Source organism: Besnoitia besnoiti, chromosome IV (assembly GCF_002563875.1).
Source record: "Besnoitia besnoiti strain Bb-Ger1 chromosome IV, whole genome shotgun sequence".
Taxonomy (NCBI): Eukaryota; Apicomplexa; class Conoidasida; order Eucoccidiorida; family Sarcocystidae; genus Besnoitia; species Besnoitia besnoiti.
The window spans coordinates 731,027-749,432 of record NC_042359.1 but is presented as its reverse complement, the minus strand read 5'-3'; the positions used below and the strand labels follow the sequence as shown (position 1 = coordinate 749,432).

General features: G+C 63.8%; 1 protein-coding gene across 1 annotated transcript; it reads right to left on the bottom strand.

The window, feature by feature from the left end:
* Window positions 1–771: 771 nt before the first annotated feature.
* Window positions 772–18,350, bottom strand: BESB_052480 (uncharacterized protein; the record flags this gene model as incomplete). Its single annotated transcript, XM_029363683.1, has 9 exons — window positions 772–1,203; window positions 1,474–1,593; window positions 1,953–2,020; window positions 2,575–3,613; window positions 4,360–4,638; window positions 5,101–7,366; window positions 7,962–15,406; window positions 15,682–17,424; window positions 17,850–18,350. The coding sequence occupies 9 exons, from the start codon at window positions 18,348–18,350 to the stop codon at window positions 772–774; spliced, it is 13,893 nt and encodes a 4,630-aa protein (XP_029219606.1).
* Window positions 18,351–18,406: the final 56 nt, after the last annotated feature.

Sequence of the window (18,406 nt, the reverse complement as noted above, 5' to 3'; positions counted from 1 at the left end):
CACTCCGGCACACAACTTGAACTAATGCACAGGCTCTACACGTTCCGGCACGGCTGGCGTCAAGGGATCCAGCAGGCTTGTGTGCGGAAACGACGGCTACTTAAAACGCTGAGCACTCTGGAGCCTTCCACAGCTCGTGTCTCTGGGGGAATCGTCGAGCATAATCCCCAACGTGCCGTTTGGGAAGCCGGCAGCGTACTGCGAGAAAGCGCCACCGCAGTCCGATGTTCTCCATTCGCGCTCTGTAGAAGCATCGGTGTGGGCAATAGGTGTGTGCGCCAAGGTCAACCACATATTTTTTGCATCTGCAGTGGTGTTCACTTTGCGAGTGAGCGATGCGCCCTTCCTCGTCAGGAGGCCGGCGCCGGTCTCGCGTCCGGATGCCTTCACCCCTCCATTTCCACTATCTTCGTTCACACGACGACATACAGGCGCGTGATTCACTGAAGTGAGAAGAAAGTGTCGTAGCGAACGCACCGGCAGTGTGGGACTGCGCGTGTTCTTCACGTGGAGGTGCGCAAGAGAGCGAATGACAAAATACAAACACGCGCGTTACGGAGCCCTCTTGAATCACATGCGGCGGTCGCGGGGCTGCACGGCTGTCGACGGCGGGCGTGCCACACAACGCGGGAGCTCTCTCTCTCTCTCTGTGCAGGCCACGCGTCTGCCCGCTTCTTCTTTCCACTACAGTTTTTCCTCGGCATCCCCTCTGCTCCTCCCCCCCCCCGCCCTCTAGCCTCTCTGTGCACGGCTGAGGTCACGGCGCCTCCCTCAGTTCTTTAGGAAAAAATGGATGAGCGTCTGCAGTCTGTCGGCGAAGAAGGCGATGGCGTCGAGCGCCGCTTGGGAGTCATCGTCCACGGCGCCAGCGCGCGCGCCTTTGGCTCTGCCGCAGTCCCCGAGCCTCTGGGCGCTTCCCTCGCACGACCTGGCGCCGCTGCCGCGGGTGAACCCGAGGGGCGCGCGGCTGGCGGCGCACGCGTAGCGCAGCTCGTCGAGAAGCGGAAGCAGGTCCAAGAACTGCGGATGCAGCGCCAGCAGCTCCTGCGTCCGCGAGGGGTTAAACGCCTGGGCGCCCGACCAGCGCGCGGCCGCCGGGGTCGCCTCTGGCGCGAAACGAGGCGACCGGCGCAGCGAGAGCAGCAGCATGCCGTGAAGCAGGTGAATCGCCGCCTCCAGCGACGACAGGAAGAGCGAGAACGCCTGCCAAAGGAAACGCAGAGAAAAACCCCAAGGTCGTACCACCAACGCCGAGACGCAGAACAGCACACGGACAGAGAAAAAACACATGAAAAGAGACCAGACGCGACGCCACACAGCATGCATGAAGCTGCTTGCCCTCCCCTCTCCCCCCCCTCCCTCCCCCAACATAGGTAGAGAGAACGAGAGAGAAAGAGAGACACATGTGTTTGGGCAGCGAGACAGCAAAAGCCACTGAGAGCGCACACAGGCGAAGACGCGGGTAGCACGTACCTGCACCGAACAGAAGTGCCTGTCTGCCTTCTCAGTGAGCAGCGCCTGGATGGCCAGGAGAGAGAGCGAGAGCGTCGCTTCGCAGACGGTGCCAATGTGCTTCGATGCAACACTCCGCGCCTGAACAGCGAGCACCGCAGGCAAAGACCAGCTAGAAAGCTGAGGCGTCCTCGAGAAAGCGGAAACACAACTAGAAACAACACTGAACAATAAATGTGCACCAAACGAGACAGCCTTGGAACCAAGCGCAGCTGAGAAAGTAGACGGAGACTATGTCGCACACAAGCACACATATGCGAAATCTGAGGAATGCCTTGCGTTTCCGGAGTAGCACCGTGCAGGCATAGATACAGATACAACCGCTCTCCCCAGTGGTTACGCAGAAACAGAATGCCACAGCCGCAACCGGCGGGAAAAAATATGATTGAACAAGAGGGCGACGACGAGGGCGCATGCGTCAGCGAGTCCCTGGAATTCACCTCTTCGTCGACCGCTGCGCCGAGCGTCAGGCTGGCGAAGTTCCGGTTGTAGCAGCCGAGAGAGAAGCCTGGAGCGAGCATACGCAGATGCGCAGCACAGTCGCCACGCGGACAAATAAATATACATACATTGATGCAGCGCATATAGAATATGCATGGAAGCAAGGTATACAAGAATATTTATATATATATATATATATATATATACATGTAAGTGTTATGGGTGGGGCTGAATACAAAAAGAGGCACTGAAGACGATCGCAGTGCAGAAGCCCATTTTAACAGGTTATGTGAGTACAGGCTCTCTCTCTCTCTCGCGTCGACACTGAGATGGCTGCATGCGTCATGCTTACGACGCCTCTTGCGGCACATAGGATTTGAGATTAGCATCCTACGGGGCGCCCTCCCGCCACGCAGCGTGCGAGTCTGTCAGACTTCTTTGTAGGGCCGCACAACTGCGAAGAGCATTCTTTGCTCAGGCGCTAGTCTGCGCGTTGGCTGGCGACGACGAGAGGGCTCTCTTCCGCCTGCCGCCGCCTCCACAAAAGGGCGCGACTCTGGCCTCTACGCCCTGGAGAGCCGCTGACCTCGACGACGTGGTCAGAAGGCAGTAAGAACTCACCGAGGACTTGAAGCACAAGCAGAACAGCATCCCATTTGACTGCGTCGTTTCCTGGCTGGAGGACGAGGAGAAGACGAAGCGCCGGATCGACTCGCCTTCCACGCGAAGCACGAAGGACGATGTCCGCAGGCTGCGCTGCGCCAAGAGCGAGTCCAGCTTCATGTCTGTCGCATCGAGGCCCGAAGGTATCCTCGTCGCCGGCGCGGCGCTGCAGAAGCGGCGCTTGTCCCGCGCTCTGCGAGCTTCCTGACGAAGGGGCGAACGCAGTGGCCTCCTCCTCGTCGCTCGTCTCCTCGTCTTCAAGGGCGTCTGCGCCCTGCCCGAAGCGCGCTCCGAGGCCACCTAGGCCCGAGGCGGCTGCTGTTTTCTCCCTGCGCCGGCGGCGCCGGTAGACTTCCTCGCCCTCCTCGGCGGCGCTACGCTCGTTCAGCGCGACGGGGTCGACGAGGAGGAAGCCGAGCAGGGTGCCAAGCAGCGACTCCAATTCTGCGGCGAAGGCAAAGTCCGTGCGAATCATCTGGTGCGTCAGCGCAGCCCGCGCGTCCGCGTCACGGCGGTCGCGCTCTACCTTGAGCAGCTGGCGATACAGACGCAGCGCGGCGCACGCAGCGAGGTAGACGCGATCCACCGTCTCTTCGCAATCTGCAGCACCCGTCTCCCTCAGACGCTCGCCGCCAGCGACCACCGAAAACTCCCGCGACGCGACGCAAGAGTAGCGCTCCAGCGCCACCACGAGCGCCTCCACTTCGCTCCGAGGCGCGCCCGCCGCCGCCACGGCGGCAGAGGCCGCGCGCCAGCCGCCGTCCGCGACCGCGGTCGACGCGCGTCTCTTCCGCCCTGGTAAGGAAGGCAGCGCGCGACTCAACGCGCTGGAGAAACGCGCCAGCGGCGAGGCGCCGCTCCGCTGCGTCTCGGTCCACGCCGTCGCAAGGCACGAGAGGAAGCGAAGCGGAAAGAGGAGGACCGGCGCCTCCCGATTCACCCAGTCCACCGTGCGATCCGCTAGGCACCCCGGCAGAGGGTCGAGGCAAAACAGCGTCTGCACAGAACGGCAGAGAAACGCAGCAGTCGGGACCGTGGCGACTGAGCCGCAGCAGGCAAGCGGCACCTGCCCCCGCCCAACACACGACAGTACGGCCACACCACGAAGAACAACGAAGAAAAAAACGCACACAACGGAACAGACGGCACACAAAAAACCTGACGAAAAAGAGCCAAGAGAGCAAACTGGAGAGTCAAGAAATCATAGTTTCGAGTCGCGAGACTAGGTTTCTGCTTCTTGCACCGCGCGCCGACCCTGTGAGGTCAGCACATTCGACCGTTCGATTGATCCACGTAGGCGCCGCGTGTGCCAGCGCCCGCGAGCGGCGAGAGGTCTGCGCTCCCGTAGAGTGCCCCTGGCGCGGTAGCTGAATGCCCCCTAGGGCCCCCTCAAAAGGAACTGTATTCTACGCATTTGGGCTGTTCCACGCGGAAAAGAACTCTATTCAGTACCTCTGTGCTAAGCCCCCTACCCTGTACCGCTCTTCACTCGCCGCCCCCCCCCCCCCCCCCCGCGGCCTCTCCTATGCCGTGAGTCCCTCCCCTGCTTCCGCGCCGCGGCAGTCGACGGCGGCCTCGCTTAAATGAGAAGCCACGGAGGTGCAAACCGTGCAGGGACTACTTGTGTCCATCTGTGCATCTGGTTTAGACTATCACTTGTATGTATTTTAGACGCGAACATCCAAATTGATAATCTCTTTCTCTGAGATACGCTTCCAGACAGAATCGCTGACCCTCACTCACCTGTAGCACAGAGACGAAGGCGAGATAAAGGTCGATGGGGACGACTTTGACGAGTCTGTTGGAGACGCTCGAGAAGACCGACAGGAAGCTCCTCTCGTCGCTTCGCTCTGCGGCGGCAGAGGCTACCGACGCGAGGAAACTTCCCACATGCGTCGTGTGCAGCGAGGCACGAAGTAGCGGAGACGAGAGGAAAACATCCACGAGGCGGAAAGACAGCGCCCCGCGCGCCGCATCGTCGGCGCGGCGCGGATGCGGAAGGAAGAGTGACGCCAACAGACGCTGAGAAAGCGGCCGAGAGACACAATCGCGCGCAAAGCGCGGGTTCTGCAAACAAAGAGGAAATGAAGACGTGGAAAATGGCTCACAGGCAGAAAGAAAAAGCGCCAACGCACGAAACGAAGTCGACTTTCGGGGTCGTGTCCTCCCCCCGCGAGCGCCCACGTCCTCCCGGGGGTGCGCGCCCCAAGGCTAGCCGAGCCTGTTTGTCGGCTATGAGTATTACGATTGCAAATCCTACTGGCAGTCATACATTTTTCAACCGCCTACGTTTGGTGGCTTGAGGCGGAGCCTTTCCGGCTCCCGGTACGCAGAGCGCAAGTCTCGATGTGATCCCTTATTAGAAACAAGAAAGCGCAGGGAGCGTAAGTGCCTGAAAGGCCACACTCATGTCCATCTTCTCCCTCGTTTGAGACAGGGGGTCAAGCTGACTGTTTTCTTTCTAAAAAATATCCATCCGCACACCTGGCAAGCCGTGTGAAATAGGCGAATCGCAGCAAGCGCGAGTTCGCGGCGCTCTCTGCCCGCCCCTCCGTGCCATGGTCCCAGGGCGTTCCCCCCGCCGGGGAGAAGCGACGAATGTGCGCGCGCATCTGCGCGATCTTCGAAGCCGCAGTGGAGTTGTGCGAGGAGGATTGCAGCTACAGAGATTTCAAAAACATCGTCCTCGGTCATACGTCGATGCAGTGCGCCGCACTCCGTCGCGTCATCCTCTGCCGAGAACCGGAGATCTCTGCCTCGTCTCGCGGGTCCTTCGCCCCCCTGCGCATGCCGCGACGACGGCCCCGGACTCTCTGCCTTCTTCCTCGCTTCTTCTCCGTCGTCCCTGTCTCTCATCTGTCTGTCTTCGCGGTCTCGCTCGCCGTCGCGCCAGTCGCCTCCTCCTCTCGAGTCTTCCTTTTCGAAGGGACTTTCACGCGCCCGCGCCTCCCGCGAGTGCCTGTGGCTGGCCGTCGCCCCCTGACGGCGAGCCGTCGCTGCGGCCTGTCTTCCTTCTTCATCCTCTTCCTCGTCGTCTTCTCTCGCGGCGCGCGCGCGCCCCTCGCCCGCGTCGGCGCCCAGGAACCAAGCCGAGAGGCGCGTCTCGCCCACACCCTGCAGCTGACTGAGCAACGCAGCCTGCAGCAGCGCCGTGAGCCCGCGCGTGGCTCCAAGCGTAAGCAAGGCCGGCGCCGAGGGAAGGAGAAGCTTTCGCGCGGCTTCATGTAGCTCGCTGTCCAGCGCCGCGGTGAAGGGCTGACAGAGCGGCGCAGGGGGGAGCGAGGACAGGCCCAGCGGCGCCTGCGGGAAGGAGCGCCAGGCGCTTCCGCGCACGCCGGCAGGCCCCTGGGTCGAGAGGAAGCGGAGGAAGAGGCTCTCGCTCGTTGCCGACAGACGCCCGCGCCTCGCGTCGTTCTCAAAGGGCGAGGAATGCGCCGCGTGAGACTCGCCAGTCTTGAGCGCGAGAACAGAATCCTGTAGCAAAAGCTGGAAGAGCTGCGACCGGGACGTCGGCTCGCGGTTCAGGACAGACAGGAGAGCGACCGCGATCCGGCTCACGCTCGCCGAGCTGCCGCTGGGAACGCTCTCCCTCGCCCAGCAGGCGGTCGCCCCTGCAGCCGCGGCCGCCCCGCCAGCGCTCGCGATCTCCAGAGGCGTAAGGAACAGCGGCAGGCGGAAGAGGAGGAAGAGCGCATCGTACAGCATGGCGCGAACCGCCCACGCCGTCGCAACCGCTGCCGAGGCTTCCACTGGCGAGGCAGCGCTGCTGTCCTGGTCGGCTGCGAGCTGTTTTGAGTGCGCGGGGGCGTCCGCAAGAGCGAGAAGGAGGCGCGCCACCAGCGTGGCGAGCTGCGTGGGGAAGGCCGTCGAAAAGAGCGGCGACGCCGCGAGCTGAGGGGAAGGCTGCGCGCGGGAGGCAACGAGACCAGTCGACCCGGCCGTTGCTCGCCGCGAGGACGCCGCAGCGGCCTCCTGGATCTCCTCGCTGACCAGCAAGGTGTCTGTGCACCAGATCGACAGCGAAGCGTGGAAAAAGAGCGCCAAGCCGAACACTTGCGGCATCGAGTAGTCGGTGACCAGGTGGGGGGCGAGGAGTCGCTCCAGCGTCTCCAGACACCGCTCGGCGACATGCAGCCGCGAGTAGGGCGCAGACGCCGTCAGCGCGGAGTCAGTCCACGGCGACGGCGCGCGCGAGAGAGCCGGGGGGGAGGAAGAGGAAGAAAGCTGGAGAAAAGTTGGCGAAAGCAGCGCGTAGCAAGCGCGCGCCAAGCTCGGCAGCGAGTCGAGAGCCGCCTGGAGCGAGAGCGCAGTGAACTTGGAAACGTTTGCGTGAAAGATGTCGATCCAAAGAGATGTCAAAACGGTCGCAACGAGGTCAGGCTGGCGCTTCCACAGCGTGCGCCGCTCGCCGGCGTCGAGGAGCTGCATCAGTGGCGACGCGGACGGGAACAGCGCCGACGCCCGCGCTGGGTCGTCGCACAGATGCGCCTCGAGGGAGGAGGCGCGCGGCGCTGCAGCCGCGCCCTCCTGCGCGAAGGTCCGCATCCGCTGGACTGCCGACGGAAGCAATGCCTCTGGGTCTTCGCGGACGCTTCTGCGCAGCAGCTGCCGCGAGCCCAGCGGAGCGAGAATGCTGTCTCGGAGCTTCAAGAAGAGCATGGGATCCAACAGCGTCGCCGCCGACAAAGGGCCCGAGGGACTCGCAACTCCCGGCGAGCAGCACTGCACTCGCAGCCCGCATTCGCAGAGTCTGAACAGAACGCGCAAGGCACGCAAAGGCACACGCGTGAGACGAGGAGATGAAGAGACCGAAACAATGGCAGCGCACAGAGAAGGACGAAGGAATGGAATTCCGAACCGCGACACTGGAGCCACGCACGCGAGAACCCCCGCGAAGTAAACGAAACGCGGCGAAAAACAGAGAAATATATGCGCACGACAGAAAACGCGGGGGTCGCCATACCAGCATTCAAACAGTATATATATATATATAAGATCGTGTTGAAAGGGCGAAGAAAAAGGGGCACCTCTGCACCACGATTCACAAAATGAAGGGCATTAAGCAGGGCGTGCTGTGGTCGAGGATATTCCCGCTGCACACAAGATCTGAGGCTAGAAAAAAACCGAATAAAATCCGTATACATGTCTGTATATCTATATACCAGTAGCAATACAAATATTAACAAATATATATATATATATATATATATATATATATATATATATATATAATGCTCAGGAGGAATCTCCGCTTTGATCGATGCTTGACTCGCAAGCTGCGTATCACATTCTCTCCTTCTGCCTCATGTGAATGGAAGCGGCGGTTCGCCTGGGAGCGGACTCACTCGAGGAAGCGTGCGACGGCCCTCGTGACGCCGGTGCGTTTCATCCAAAGGAAGCGCTCCTCTTCTTCTCGTTCTCTGCCGCCCTTTTCTCCTTGCCCGTCGCGCACACGTCGCTGGAATGCGAGGAACCGGTCAAAGAGTCGCCCCGGCTTGGGCGACCCGCCGCTGCTGCCCGCGAGGGCCTGTCTCTCGCTGTCGCCTGAGTTCGCGGCAACCTCGGCAGCGCCCTGCAGCGTGGCGCCGAGCGAGCTGAGGAGCGAGGGCGCCTGGGCATTCTTTTCGAACGCAAAAAGCAGTCTAGAGAACGCCGAGAGCACGTCTCTTTCTTCGCCCGGCGCGGCGGCATTCGGGTGCAGCAGAAGGTAAGCGACAAAGACCAGATCGTTGATCAGGTCCTGCGGCGACGACAGGAAGGCCTCCTTGCTGTCCTCATTCGCCGGGGTTGCTCTCTTCGCCTGGGGATCGCCCGCCCCCGCTGCGGTCTTCTCGCTCCCTTCTGGCGCGGGCCTCGCGCCCGCCAACGCGAGGAAGTTACGCGCGAAGAAGGGCCGCGCGGTGGCGACGCTGCGGAGCATCTCGCGGATTTCGACTGCGCAGATCTCGGCGACCGACGCAAGCTCCAGCAGAAAGAGAGGCCGCAGGAGCAGCGGAAACCGCGAGACGCTGCGGATGCAGGTCGAGAGCGCCTCGAGGTGGCGATACCGCTGCGGCCACTGGCTGGCGAGGAGCTGCAGGGCGCCAGCCTGCGTGGCCTCTGTGCAGCACAACAGGTGCAGAATCTGCAGTGTCTTCAGGTACTCCCAGTGCTGGTCGTAGTTCGCCAAAAAAGTTCGGTTGCGCTCGCTCTCCTGCGCGAACACACCTGTGACGGGATCCAGCGTCTGCGGGTGCGCGTCGCCGAGGTCTGCGTCGAAGACCTCGAACCGCGGGCTCTCGCGAAGAAGCGCCATCAGTGCCGCGGCTACCTCGCCGAGTCCCCTCCCGGCGCCGCCGGCAGGGCATCCTGCGCCCGCGGACGCGCTCGACGCCGTCTCCGCCTCGCCGCGCCACCACAGCACAGGCAGCACGGAGGCCGAAGGGCTCGCAGCCGCGAGGAGCGAGGGCGCAGGCAGCACGCGGCCCTCCATCGTGGCGCGCTTCGCCCGCGCGCCTTCCATCTCCTCTGCGACGAGCAGACCTAGGTTGCGGGTGGCACGCGACGAGACATCCGCGAGCGAAGACGGCGACGGCGCGGCCGAGACCGCGTTCGCCAGCGTGGCTAGCGCCGCGGGACAGGTGCGCGACACGCTCTGGAGCAGCACGAACTTGTCGTGGGAAGGGGCTGCGGGCGAGACGAAGTCCGAAACCGCGGAGAAGCCCAGCAGAGCCAGCGCCAGTGGCAGGAAGCGACGCTGCGATACAGCAGCCGACGGGTCTCCGAGGTCTCCGGCCTTGGCGCTCAAGTCGCCCAAACTGGAGACACGCACGGCGCCACGGGCTGCGTCGCCCTCCGTTCGGTGGCCGCCTTCGCGCCCGTGCGGGTCAGCGCCTGACGAGGCGAGCAGGTCGCCCCCGAGGCGCCGGGAGGGGAGCGCCGACCGCGAGGGAGACGCGAGGAGACAGGCGCGCTGGACGCCAGAGTGGAGAAGCAAGAGCGCAAGTCGGCGGAAGGAAATCGCGTGGAACGCTGAACTGTGGAAGTTGGCGGGGACGGCGTTGTAGGCGAAAATCGGCGCCCCTGGCGGCTGGTAGGGCGGCAAAATCCACGCGCTGGGAGGCGCTTCGCCGTCTTCTCGGAGATACGCCGCGTCGACCCACTTCGTCGCGTGCTCTAAAGGCCGCGCGCCCGCAAAGAGCGACGCGAGACAGGGAAACAGCGACACAAAGTCCTCCTCATCCCAGAGCCGCCCTGCGCCCACTCGCTCGTCGTCGGGCCCCTCGTCATCTGAGTCGGCGCGTGGGTCCGCAGCCGAGCGAGCGGCGTGAAAAAGAGGAGGAGGCGCCACAGCGGCTCTCCGCAGCTGGAGGGTCTCCTGCACGCAGAGGGCTCGCCATGCGGCGAGGTCAGTGCACTCGACGATCGCATCCTCGACGTGCTGCCACTTTTTATCCAAGTCCCTGCGAATGGGCAGCGCGGTGGAGACCGCGGACGCAGGCAGGATGTTGCCCATGCAGTGGAACTCGTCGACTTCGCGGACCTCCGCGTAGAACGCGTGCCGCAGCCCCGAGCGGAAAAGCCGCCTAGCCTGCGCCATGCCCTCGTCGCGCTTCTCCACAAGCACTCCCGCCTCCTCGCCCGCCTCCTCGCCTCCCGACAGCAGCAACTGCTCCGCCGCCGACGACGCGGACAGGTTCAGCCTCCGCTCCAACGGCGATGCGAGCGCGCAGGCCGCGTCAGCCAGCGCGGGAAGGGGGAACGTGGAAAAGGAGCCCTGCCCGGTCGAGGGCGCGGGCCCTCCGGCGGACAGGCGTCTCCCCCCGGCGCCCGGCGGAGACTGCAAAGAGCAAACACGGCCCTCGGCCTCCCGCCCGCGCCGGGAGTCGCACAAGGCGGAGGCGCCCTGCGCGTCCTCGGGCGCTCTCTGGAGAAACGACGATCGACGAAGCGTGGCGAGCAAGCACGACTCGCGTTCGCGCTCCCTGTCGTCGGCCGCGCTCTGCGATGTCAGCGCGCGATGCAACGCCTTCTTCTGCTGCGTCGAGGGCACTTCGAGGAAGAAGCTGCTCAGCGACGACGCGGCGTACAGCGGGTCTGCGAGGGCCTCCGCCGACGGCAGAACTGGCGCCGGGTACGTCTCCTCCTCATCTGAAGAGACAGCGCCTTCCTCAGAGCCTAACGGCGGCTGGGGAGCGCAAGCCGCGTCGCGGTCGGCGGCCACGTGCGGGAGGAAAAGGCCCGCGCCGCATTCTCGCCTTCGGCGGGCTCGGCACTTCCTCCGCGGCCGCCCACTCGCGTCCTGCGCCTCCCGCCTCCACCGCGCCCCTCCCTCCACGTCACTCGCCTCGTCGTCGCCGCCGAGACCGCGCCCGAAGACGATGCCGTCTTCTTCGCAGTCCGCCGCGGCGATGGAGGCGAGAAAAGGCGAGGGCGTCATGAGAAGCGCGAGGGCGACAGTCTCCCGCGCGGCCTCGAGAATCCCCGGGAAGGTGGCGAAGAGCGACGACAGACCGCTGACGTCGCGCACGCTCAGCTGGTGCAGCGTGAAGAGCCCGAGCTTCCAGGCGCGGAGCAAAGAGGAAGGATACGAAAACGGATAGAGCCCAGACGCAGAGCCAGAGGCGAGCGAGCCGGCGACGCTCGCGCCGGCGCCGCCCAGGTGGACAAGAACGAACCAGGAGAAGGGCGGAATTGACAGAGACGAAGAGAGCGAAGCAAAAGAGGGCACGGAGGGCGGGGGCTTGTTCTTGCCCGCGTAGGGCTTCTCGCGACCCCCGAGACGCGCAGGCGAGAGCGCGATTCCCAGCGCGCACGCAGAAGTCCACAGCAGCTCGTTAACGAGAGAGGAAGCCGACCGCGCCAGTTGCTCGTGGGTAAACCGAAGACGCAGACAGTCCGCTGCAGCGGTCTCCGCTGTTTGGAGAGCCCAGCGCGGACTTCCTTCGCCAGCGCCGGCCGCGACGTCGAGCTGGCCGCCGCTTGAGTGCGGAGACGCCGAGGGCAACGCAGCCCCGCCCCCCCCGCGGCCCTCCGCTTCGCGGAGGTTCCTCCTGCCGTCCTCGCTGCCCTGAGGATAGACAAGGCGGGGCGACGGAGAGGGCGCGACGCCGCCGTCGCGGCCGTAGGAGAGGTACGCGTCTGCACCGCTGTGCTCCGGGTCGCCTCTTGCAGTGAAGTCGCCTCCGCCTCCCGAGGCTCGGTCTCGGCTCTTCTCCCAGGCCTCCTGCAGCTGCAGCGTCGCCTGCCGCCGGTAGAACTGAAGAAAGAGGACGTCGCGCTGGAAGAGGACTCGCAACACGTCCAGGCCGACGACGGCGACTTCTTCCGCGAGCACGCTCCGCGCAGCCCACGCGCCGGAAACCATGCCAGGCAGCCCCGGAGCTAGATTCCTGCCTGCGCCACTCTCGCTCTGTCTGTGCCTGCTGAGGCCAGTCCCAGAGGCAAACGCGCCGCCCGTGGTCCACGACGACGCGAAGGGCGACGCGGCGAACGTAGCCGCGAAGGGGCTGCGTGCGGCGGCGGCACCTTTGCGTTTCTGCTGCGACGAGAGGAGGAAGCTGGCAAGCGAGAGCGAGAGCCGTGAGGAGGCGTTTGGGAAGCAAGAGATCTTCATCAGGGCGTCGAAGGCCTCCGACTCGAGGCAGAGAAAGGCGCGAAAGAGGTACGTCGTCGCCCCCGCACTCGCGCCGCGGCAACTGGCAAACGGCTCGCGGACAGCTGCGTCGACTCGGCGCGCGCCCGTGCGCGGGAGCGGCCCGCGGAGGAGCAGGCGGAAGGATCTGAGGAGAACGACAGCCAGGCGCCAGTAGCGCGTCTGCGGCAGCACCTGCCAGGCCTGGTGAAAGGGCTCGCGGAACACCGTGACGAAGATCTCGACCAGAAACGCCGTCAACCGCGTCAGGTGCGACGCAACGAGGGCATGGAGGGACGCCTCGCGGTCGCTTCTTCCCGCCAACGAAGGCAGATCATCTCGCGTCGCTGCGCCGTCGTGGCTGCGCTCCTGCGGAAAGGCCCCGTCGGCCGCGACCGGCGACGCGCCACGTGAGCCCGGGGTCCTGCCGGGCTCGCAGTAGAGCGGATACAGGGCGCTGCCGCGTCCGCTCTCGCCTGGCGACCATCGTCTGGGTCCCATGCCGCGGTAGCCTGCCTCGTCGTCCGCTGCCCCCGTCCCGCCCGTCGCGTCGTACCCAGGGGCCGGGGAGCGCCTCTTGTCGGCGTCGTCGACGGAGAGGAACTCCACTTTCTGCTCGTTGCGGCCTTCAGCCCCAGAGCGGCTCCGCGCATCCGAGCAGGGCGACGCGCCCCTCGCGTTGCGGTCGCGGAGGCCTTCCGGGTCCGGAGCACCGCTGGAGTCCAGGCAGGACCAGAAGGCCGCCAAGCTCGCGTCGAAGCGGCGCCTGAGGCCGACAACCTGCAGGTGGTACGCCACGCACGTCGTGAAGGCGAGAAGCAGCCGGCCCTCGTCCGCGACGACCGGGGCGGAGGGCGCGAAGAAGGAGGTCTCTCGCTCTTTCTTCTCGGCCGCTGTGTCCCCAGCGAAAGACGGCGCCTTGTCGGCGGGGAGATTCAGGTCGCGCCGGAGCGAATCGATCATCACGCTCAGCTGCAGAAGGACGGAGAGCGACGCCGACGGGTTCCGCACGAGGTTCCCCGTCAGCGCCTCGAGGCAGGCGGCTTTGACGCCCGCCAAACTGATGCTTCTGTTGTTCGAGTTCATGTGCAGAAGCGCGTAAAGGAAATCCAACAGATGCCTGCCGTCGCGACGGGGTGCGGCCCAGTCGTCGACGAACGAGCTCGGCGCGCCGCCGTTGGCATGCGGGCCTGCATGCGCGGCGGAGCCGAAGGGTTGGCGGGCAGCGACGTCGCGATGCGCCTCGAGGGGCTCCGCGGGAGGCGAAGAGGCAGGAAGGACGGGGTAGAGCCGCTCGGGCAGCGTGGGGAACGGGAGCGGCAGCAGATAGAGAAGGAACGAGTTCGACAGACTGCCCGCCAGACGCAGACACGTTTCCAGGCACGCGAGAAGACCTCTGGGGAAGCTTTTGCTCTTGTCGAGAAGCTGGACGTGCTTGTCTCCCCTCAGCATACCACTGAGGAACTCGCCCCTGCCGCCCATGTCGCTAGGGCGCCGCCCCAAAGAGGAGGCCCTGCTGCCCTCGTGCCGCGCAGCCGAGAAGACAAAGTCGTCCCTCTGTCTCTCTTCGAAACCGCGGAACGAGCTAAGGCCGCGGGGGCCCAGGAGCGCGAGGTGGTGCGGTAGAGCCCCCCTGGACTGCGACGGCGCCACGTCGAGCGCGGAGACGAGCGAAGAGGAGGCCGGGAACGCCGCGTGCTTCGCCAAGAAGAAGTACTGCGGCAGCGCAGCGTACTGGCCGCGCAGCGCGGCCTCCAACTGCTGGAAGAGCGTGAGGAAGAGGCGAGAAAACCGCAGCGAAGGCCGAAGGGGCGTCCCGAAGTTCGCGGCGACGCGCTGCGCCACCAGCGGACCCCCGCGGCTCGCGAGGACGGAAGAGAGATTTAAGAGAGCGACAAGCAGAGGGGGATGAAGTGCCAGGCTGACTCCCAAGGCGCGGGCGGCCGCGTTGACGACGCTGAGTTCCGGGGAGCGAGAAGGCGCGGCGCCCCATCGATCGCGCCCGATTAGCGTGTCTGCGGGGCCTCCTGTGGTGGGCGAAAACGAAGAATACGCCGCACCAGGGGTGGGCTTCGTGGCCGCGGAAGCGACGAAGGGAGATGCAAAAGGCGAGGAAAACGGATACTTGTCAGGATAGCCGGCGAACGGCGCAGACAGAGGAAGGGCCGCGGCGGGGGGGACTGCGTCCGCGTCGTCGTACGCGAGCGGGGCGAACGCCGAGGTGAAATTTGGGCAGTCCGTCTCGTGCGGGAGCAGCGCAGAAAGAGACGACGCGCCCGGACCCGCCACCGGGCCGCGAGGCGCCCCCAGAGGCCCGTCGACGCCCTCGTCGCCGTAGAACGGGGTGTCAAAGAGAAACGAAAAGCGTTCAATACAGTAGGACAAGAGGTCGGTATAGTGCGTGCACGCCGCCGGATAGGCGCGGCAGACGAGCGCCACGAGTTTGAGCAGAGCGAGAAGGTGCCCCGGGCACTCGTCCGCCCCGCGGTCGTGGGCTTCCTTATTCAGAAACGCGAGCCGCGCAGCTCGCCCTCGTCGCCTCTCTTCCTTCTCCTCGGATTCCCCGAGAAAGAAAGAAGTAAAGAGAGACGCGGCCCAGCCCCTCTGCCCGCGCCGCCCCCCTGTCAGCAGCCGCTCACCGCCGTCCTCCGCGGCCTCGTCGTCGTCGGCGCCTCGCATGAAGCTCGAGGGCGACGCGCCGCCGTCAGACTGGAGAAGCGGCGAGCCGAGGAAACTGTGCTTGGAGAAGAAACAATCGTAGGGCGACAACGGAGAGGAGAACGAAAAAGGAGTCTCCTCTTCCTCCTCGCGGAAGTCCTCGATCATCCAAGAGAAGCTCCGCGACCTCGCGCGCTGCGCCTCCACCTCGACCAGGTGCGTCAAGAGCGACGGCCGGCCCTCCTCGCTTAGCAGCGGAGAAGAAAAGGAGGGAGCTGCCGGAGAGGAGGACACGAAGCCCAGCCAAAGAAACTCGTGGACGAGCTGGAAAGACAGCAGGTCCACGGCGTCCAGCGGAGATTTCCCGAGAAGGAACAATTCGCTTAGCAACGCGAACAGATTTCTCGGCGAAGCAGAAAGTGCGTCCCGTGCCACCCGCGCGTCAGCCATGTAGATCCCGCTGATGAGGAAACGCAGGAGGCAGTCCAGGCCCCCGTCGTCACGCCAGAATTCTTGACCCTGGAAAGGAAACACACACGGCGCCACGGCAAGTCATCGAGAGGAATTGCCTGCAGTTTGGAAAAACAAGCGGAGCCTTACAAAACGTTCGTCCACACTGGTGGGCTCCACAAGCATTGGTGACGCTCTCAAAGGCCGAACGGGCTACTCAGAGTGCAGAAGAAACGCCCTTCTCTGCAGAAAGATGCGTAGCGCCCTTTCCCTCGTTTTTCCTGGATGTGTAGAGGTGTCGACTTTCATTACAGGGAGGAATCTAGCTCATCTCTCTGGCTTACCGCACGATGAAGCTTGGCGAGTTTGTCGTAGAACGCTCCTGCGTCCTTTGGAATGATGAGGCTCGCAAGCGACGTGGCCCCCGCCTGCGCTGCTTCCCCCGCCTGCGCTGCTTCCCCCGCTTTCTTCTCCGCCGAAACCGACGCCGGAAGGACAAATCGCGCCGAGACCTCTCCGCGCTCCTTCTCGTCGTACACAACATCTCGCTGGCATTCCTGGATGTCTTGGGGGCTGCTCATGGGGTTCAGCTCCGTGAGAGACGGCAGGGCGAGAAACGCAAATTCCTTGCCCTCGCCTTCGGTGCTGACTGTTTTCTTCGGCTCGGCCGCCGATTCCCCCGTCCTGACGTCCCACCGAAGCAGCTTAGGATGCAGAGCAAGAAGAAGGATCTCTGCGAGACGGAAGGACAGAGGGCGCGAGAGAATCTGCAGACTTGCGAAGAAGGCAGTCCCGCCTCCGTTGACTCTCTTCAGCGCGTCTTGCCCGTAGAGCATTTTGGCGTGTCTCTCGTTGCTTTCCCAAGCTGTCTGTACGCTCTGCAGTCCTTCCACGCGGTCCCTCCCGGAGAAAAACGAGCCTCTTTCTCGCTCTGCGAGGGCGCAGAGCGCGGCGTGGAACTTGGCGTCCAGCTCATAGGCGCCCACGGACGAGCTCTTCTCCAAGCGGCCGTCGGCCCGAGCGGTCTCCACACTCGCGTGCGGATTGAGGACGTGGGGGATGAGGAAAAGGACGTCATTCACATCTTGCATGCTCGGCTGGAAGCGCGCGAAGAAGAGATGCAGGATTTTGAGACACTGGTCGAGGAGGGCCGTGGCCTGGACTTCTGAGACGGCCGCCAACGCCGAGGCTGCCGGCGCTGCGCCGCCCTCGGATGGCCCTTGCTCCAAAGACTCGCGCGTGGCAGCGAGAGCGAGAGAAAGGGTGGAAGGAAACGGCGAAAGAAGCGCGCCGTAGTAGGGCGTAGCGCCCCGGAACAGAACGCCTCCGCTATGAGAAGCCAACGGCGACGGTGTCGCAGCACTCGCGAACGACGTCGTGGGAAGAAGCAAAGGAGGGCAGACCAGCGTCGAGACAAGGGACCCGATCCGGTCGAGGAGGTTTCCCACGAAGCCCTGGCGGGCCAGGCGGGCGAAAACTGAGACAGCCACAGGGTTGCATGCACTTTCGACGGTGCCGTAGACGCCTAGCGAGTCCTCCACGTAGAGCGCGGTAGCCAACTGGAAGAGACAGAGAAGATGGAAGTGCTGCTCTCTGTGCAGAGCCGCAAGAATCAGCTGCGGATCCCACACCACGTCGCCGTTGGCGGACGCTTCTGAGTTGGCGCACGATGGCGCCAGAGAAACAACGGGGGATGGAGAGGACCAGCAGGGTGAAGAAGACTCTTGGAGGATCTGGACAGCGTCATACGCGAGAGAAAAGCAGAGGAACTGGTCCAAGTTGTGGAGCTGCGAGAACTGGTCGACGTCGTTACACAGTCGTTCCCATCCTGGATAACTCTCCCTAGCAAACTGCTCCAGCTGAGCAGGCGAGACGGAAACTTGGCGCTCAGGAACCGCCAGCACATTCGCAAAGGCATCCTCAAAGAGCAAAATGCTCTCCAGCGCCGAGCGTTCGAAAGCCAACACAGACTCCAGCTGAGCCCGCACGGTCGCTTGTTCTTGCTCCACAGCCGCCGCATAATCCGCATCCTCCCTCGCAGACGCCGACGCTTCCCCCAGACACCCTTTAGGCCTCGAGCCTGCATTCTGCATAGCACGCAAGGCAGAAAAAAAAAGGGAGGGCCGCGACCTCATTTGCTATCTGGCAGCATGCGAAAGCGTATGAAGACTCACGTCACGTCGGTGTGCACGCTATAAAACTGTAGCATCCCCTACACGATTTTAGCTCGGCCCACGTCAATTTTCGAGTCAGAGGTACCAGAAAAGTACGCCAAGATATGCAGGGAACAAAATCGCAGTCCTAGGGACGTGCACAATCGCCAAGGGATTCGTATGCTCAGCTGTCGCGACAAATGTGTCTGTATCATGCAAGGAACGGTCCAATGCAACTCAGGCAAAGCACTTACAGCTGGCATTAGCGGCAAAAAAGTTGAAACGTCAACGAGGGCACACGCGTCTCATCCGTTATGGAGCCGCGTCTACGCTAGAAGGGCCTTCTGCGTCTCTCTTACCGGGTTCTGGGAGGTTTCCTCGTGGTCACTTCGGCCGCCAGGGAGGAACTGAGATGCCTCTGCGCCAGCTGCGCCACCAGGTGAAGCTGCGGACAGTGCGGCTGCCTGCAACTCTTCAAGTCTCTCCCTCAGCTGGCTTGTCGATGGCCAAGCAGACCCTTTCTGCACCACGGGGCTGACAACCTGCGTGTATAGACGCTCAAACTGGCGACCTCCCCATGCCGACTTGGGTCGAGAAAATGATGGCGAACTTCCTGCGTTCAACGGATTCGACGGAGCTGCAATCCCTGGCTGGCCAGCGGCTGCCTGTTGCGTGCCTTTTGTGGCATCTGCTGGTGCTGCACACACAGTGGCTCCAAACAACGACGTGCTCGGTGCGGTTTGCGCATTGGACGCAGACGGCTGGGAGGACACGCCTGCAGCCGGTGCTGTGCCCCCGCCGAACAAGCGCGAAGAAGCCGGCTGGCTGGAGCCGAACAAGCCGCCACCGGCGCTCGCCATTCTTCTTCCAGAAGGGAGAAAGGTAGGGCGTTCGCCCGAGATGTGGAGGGAACCGC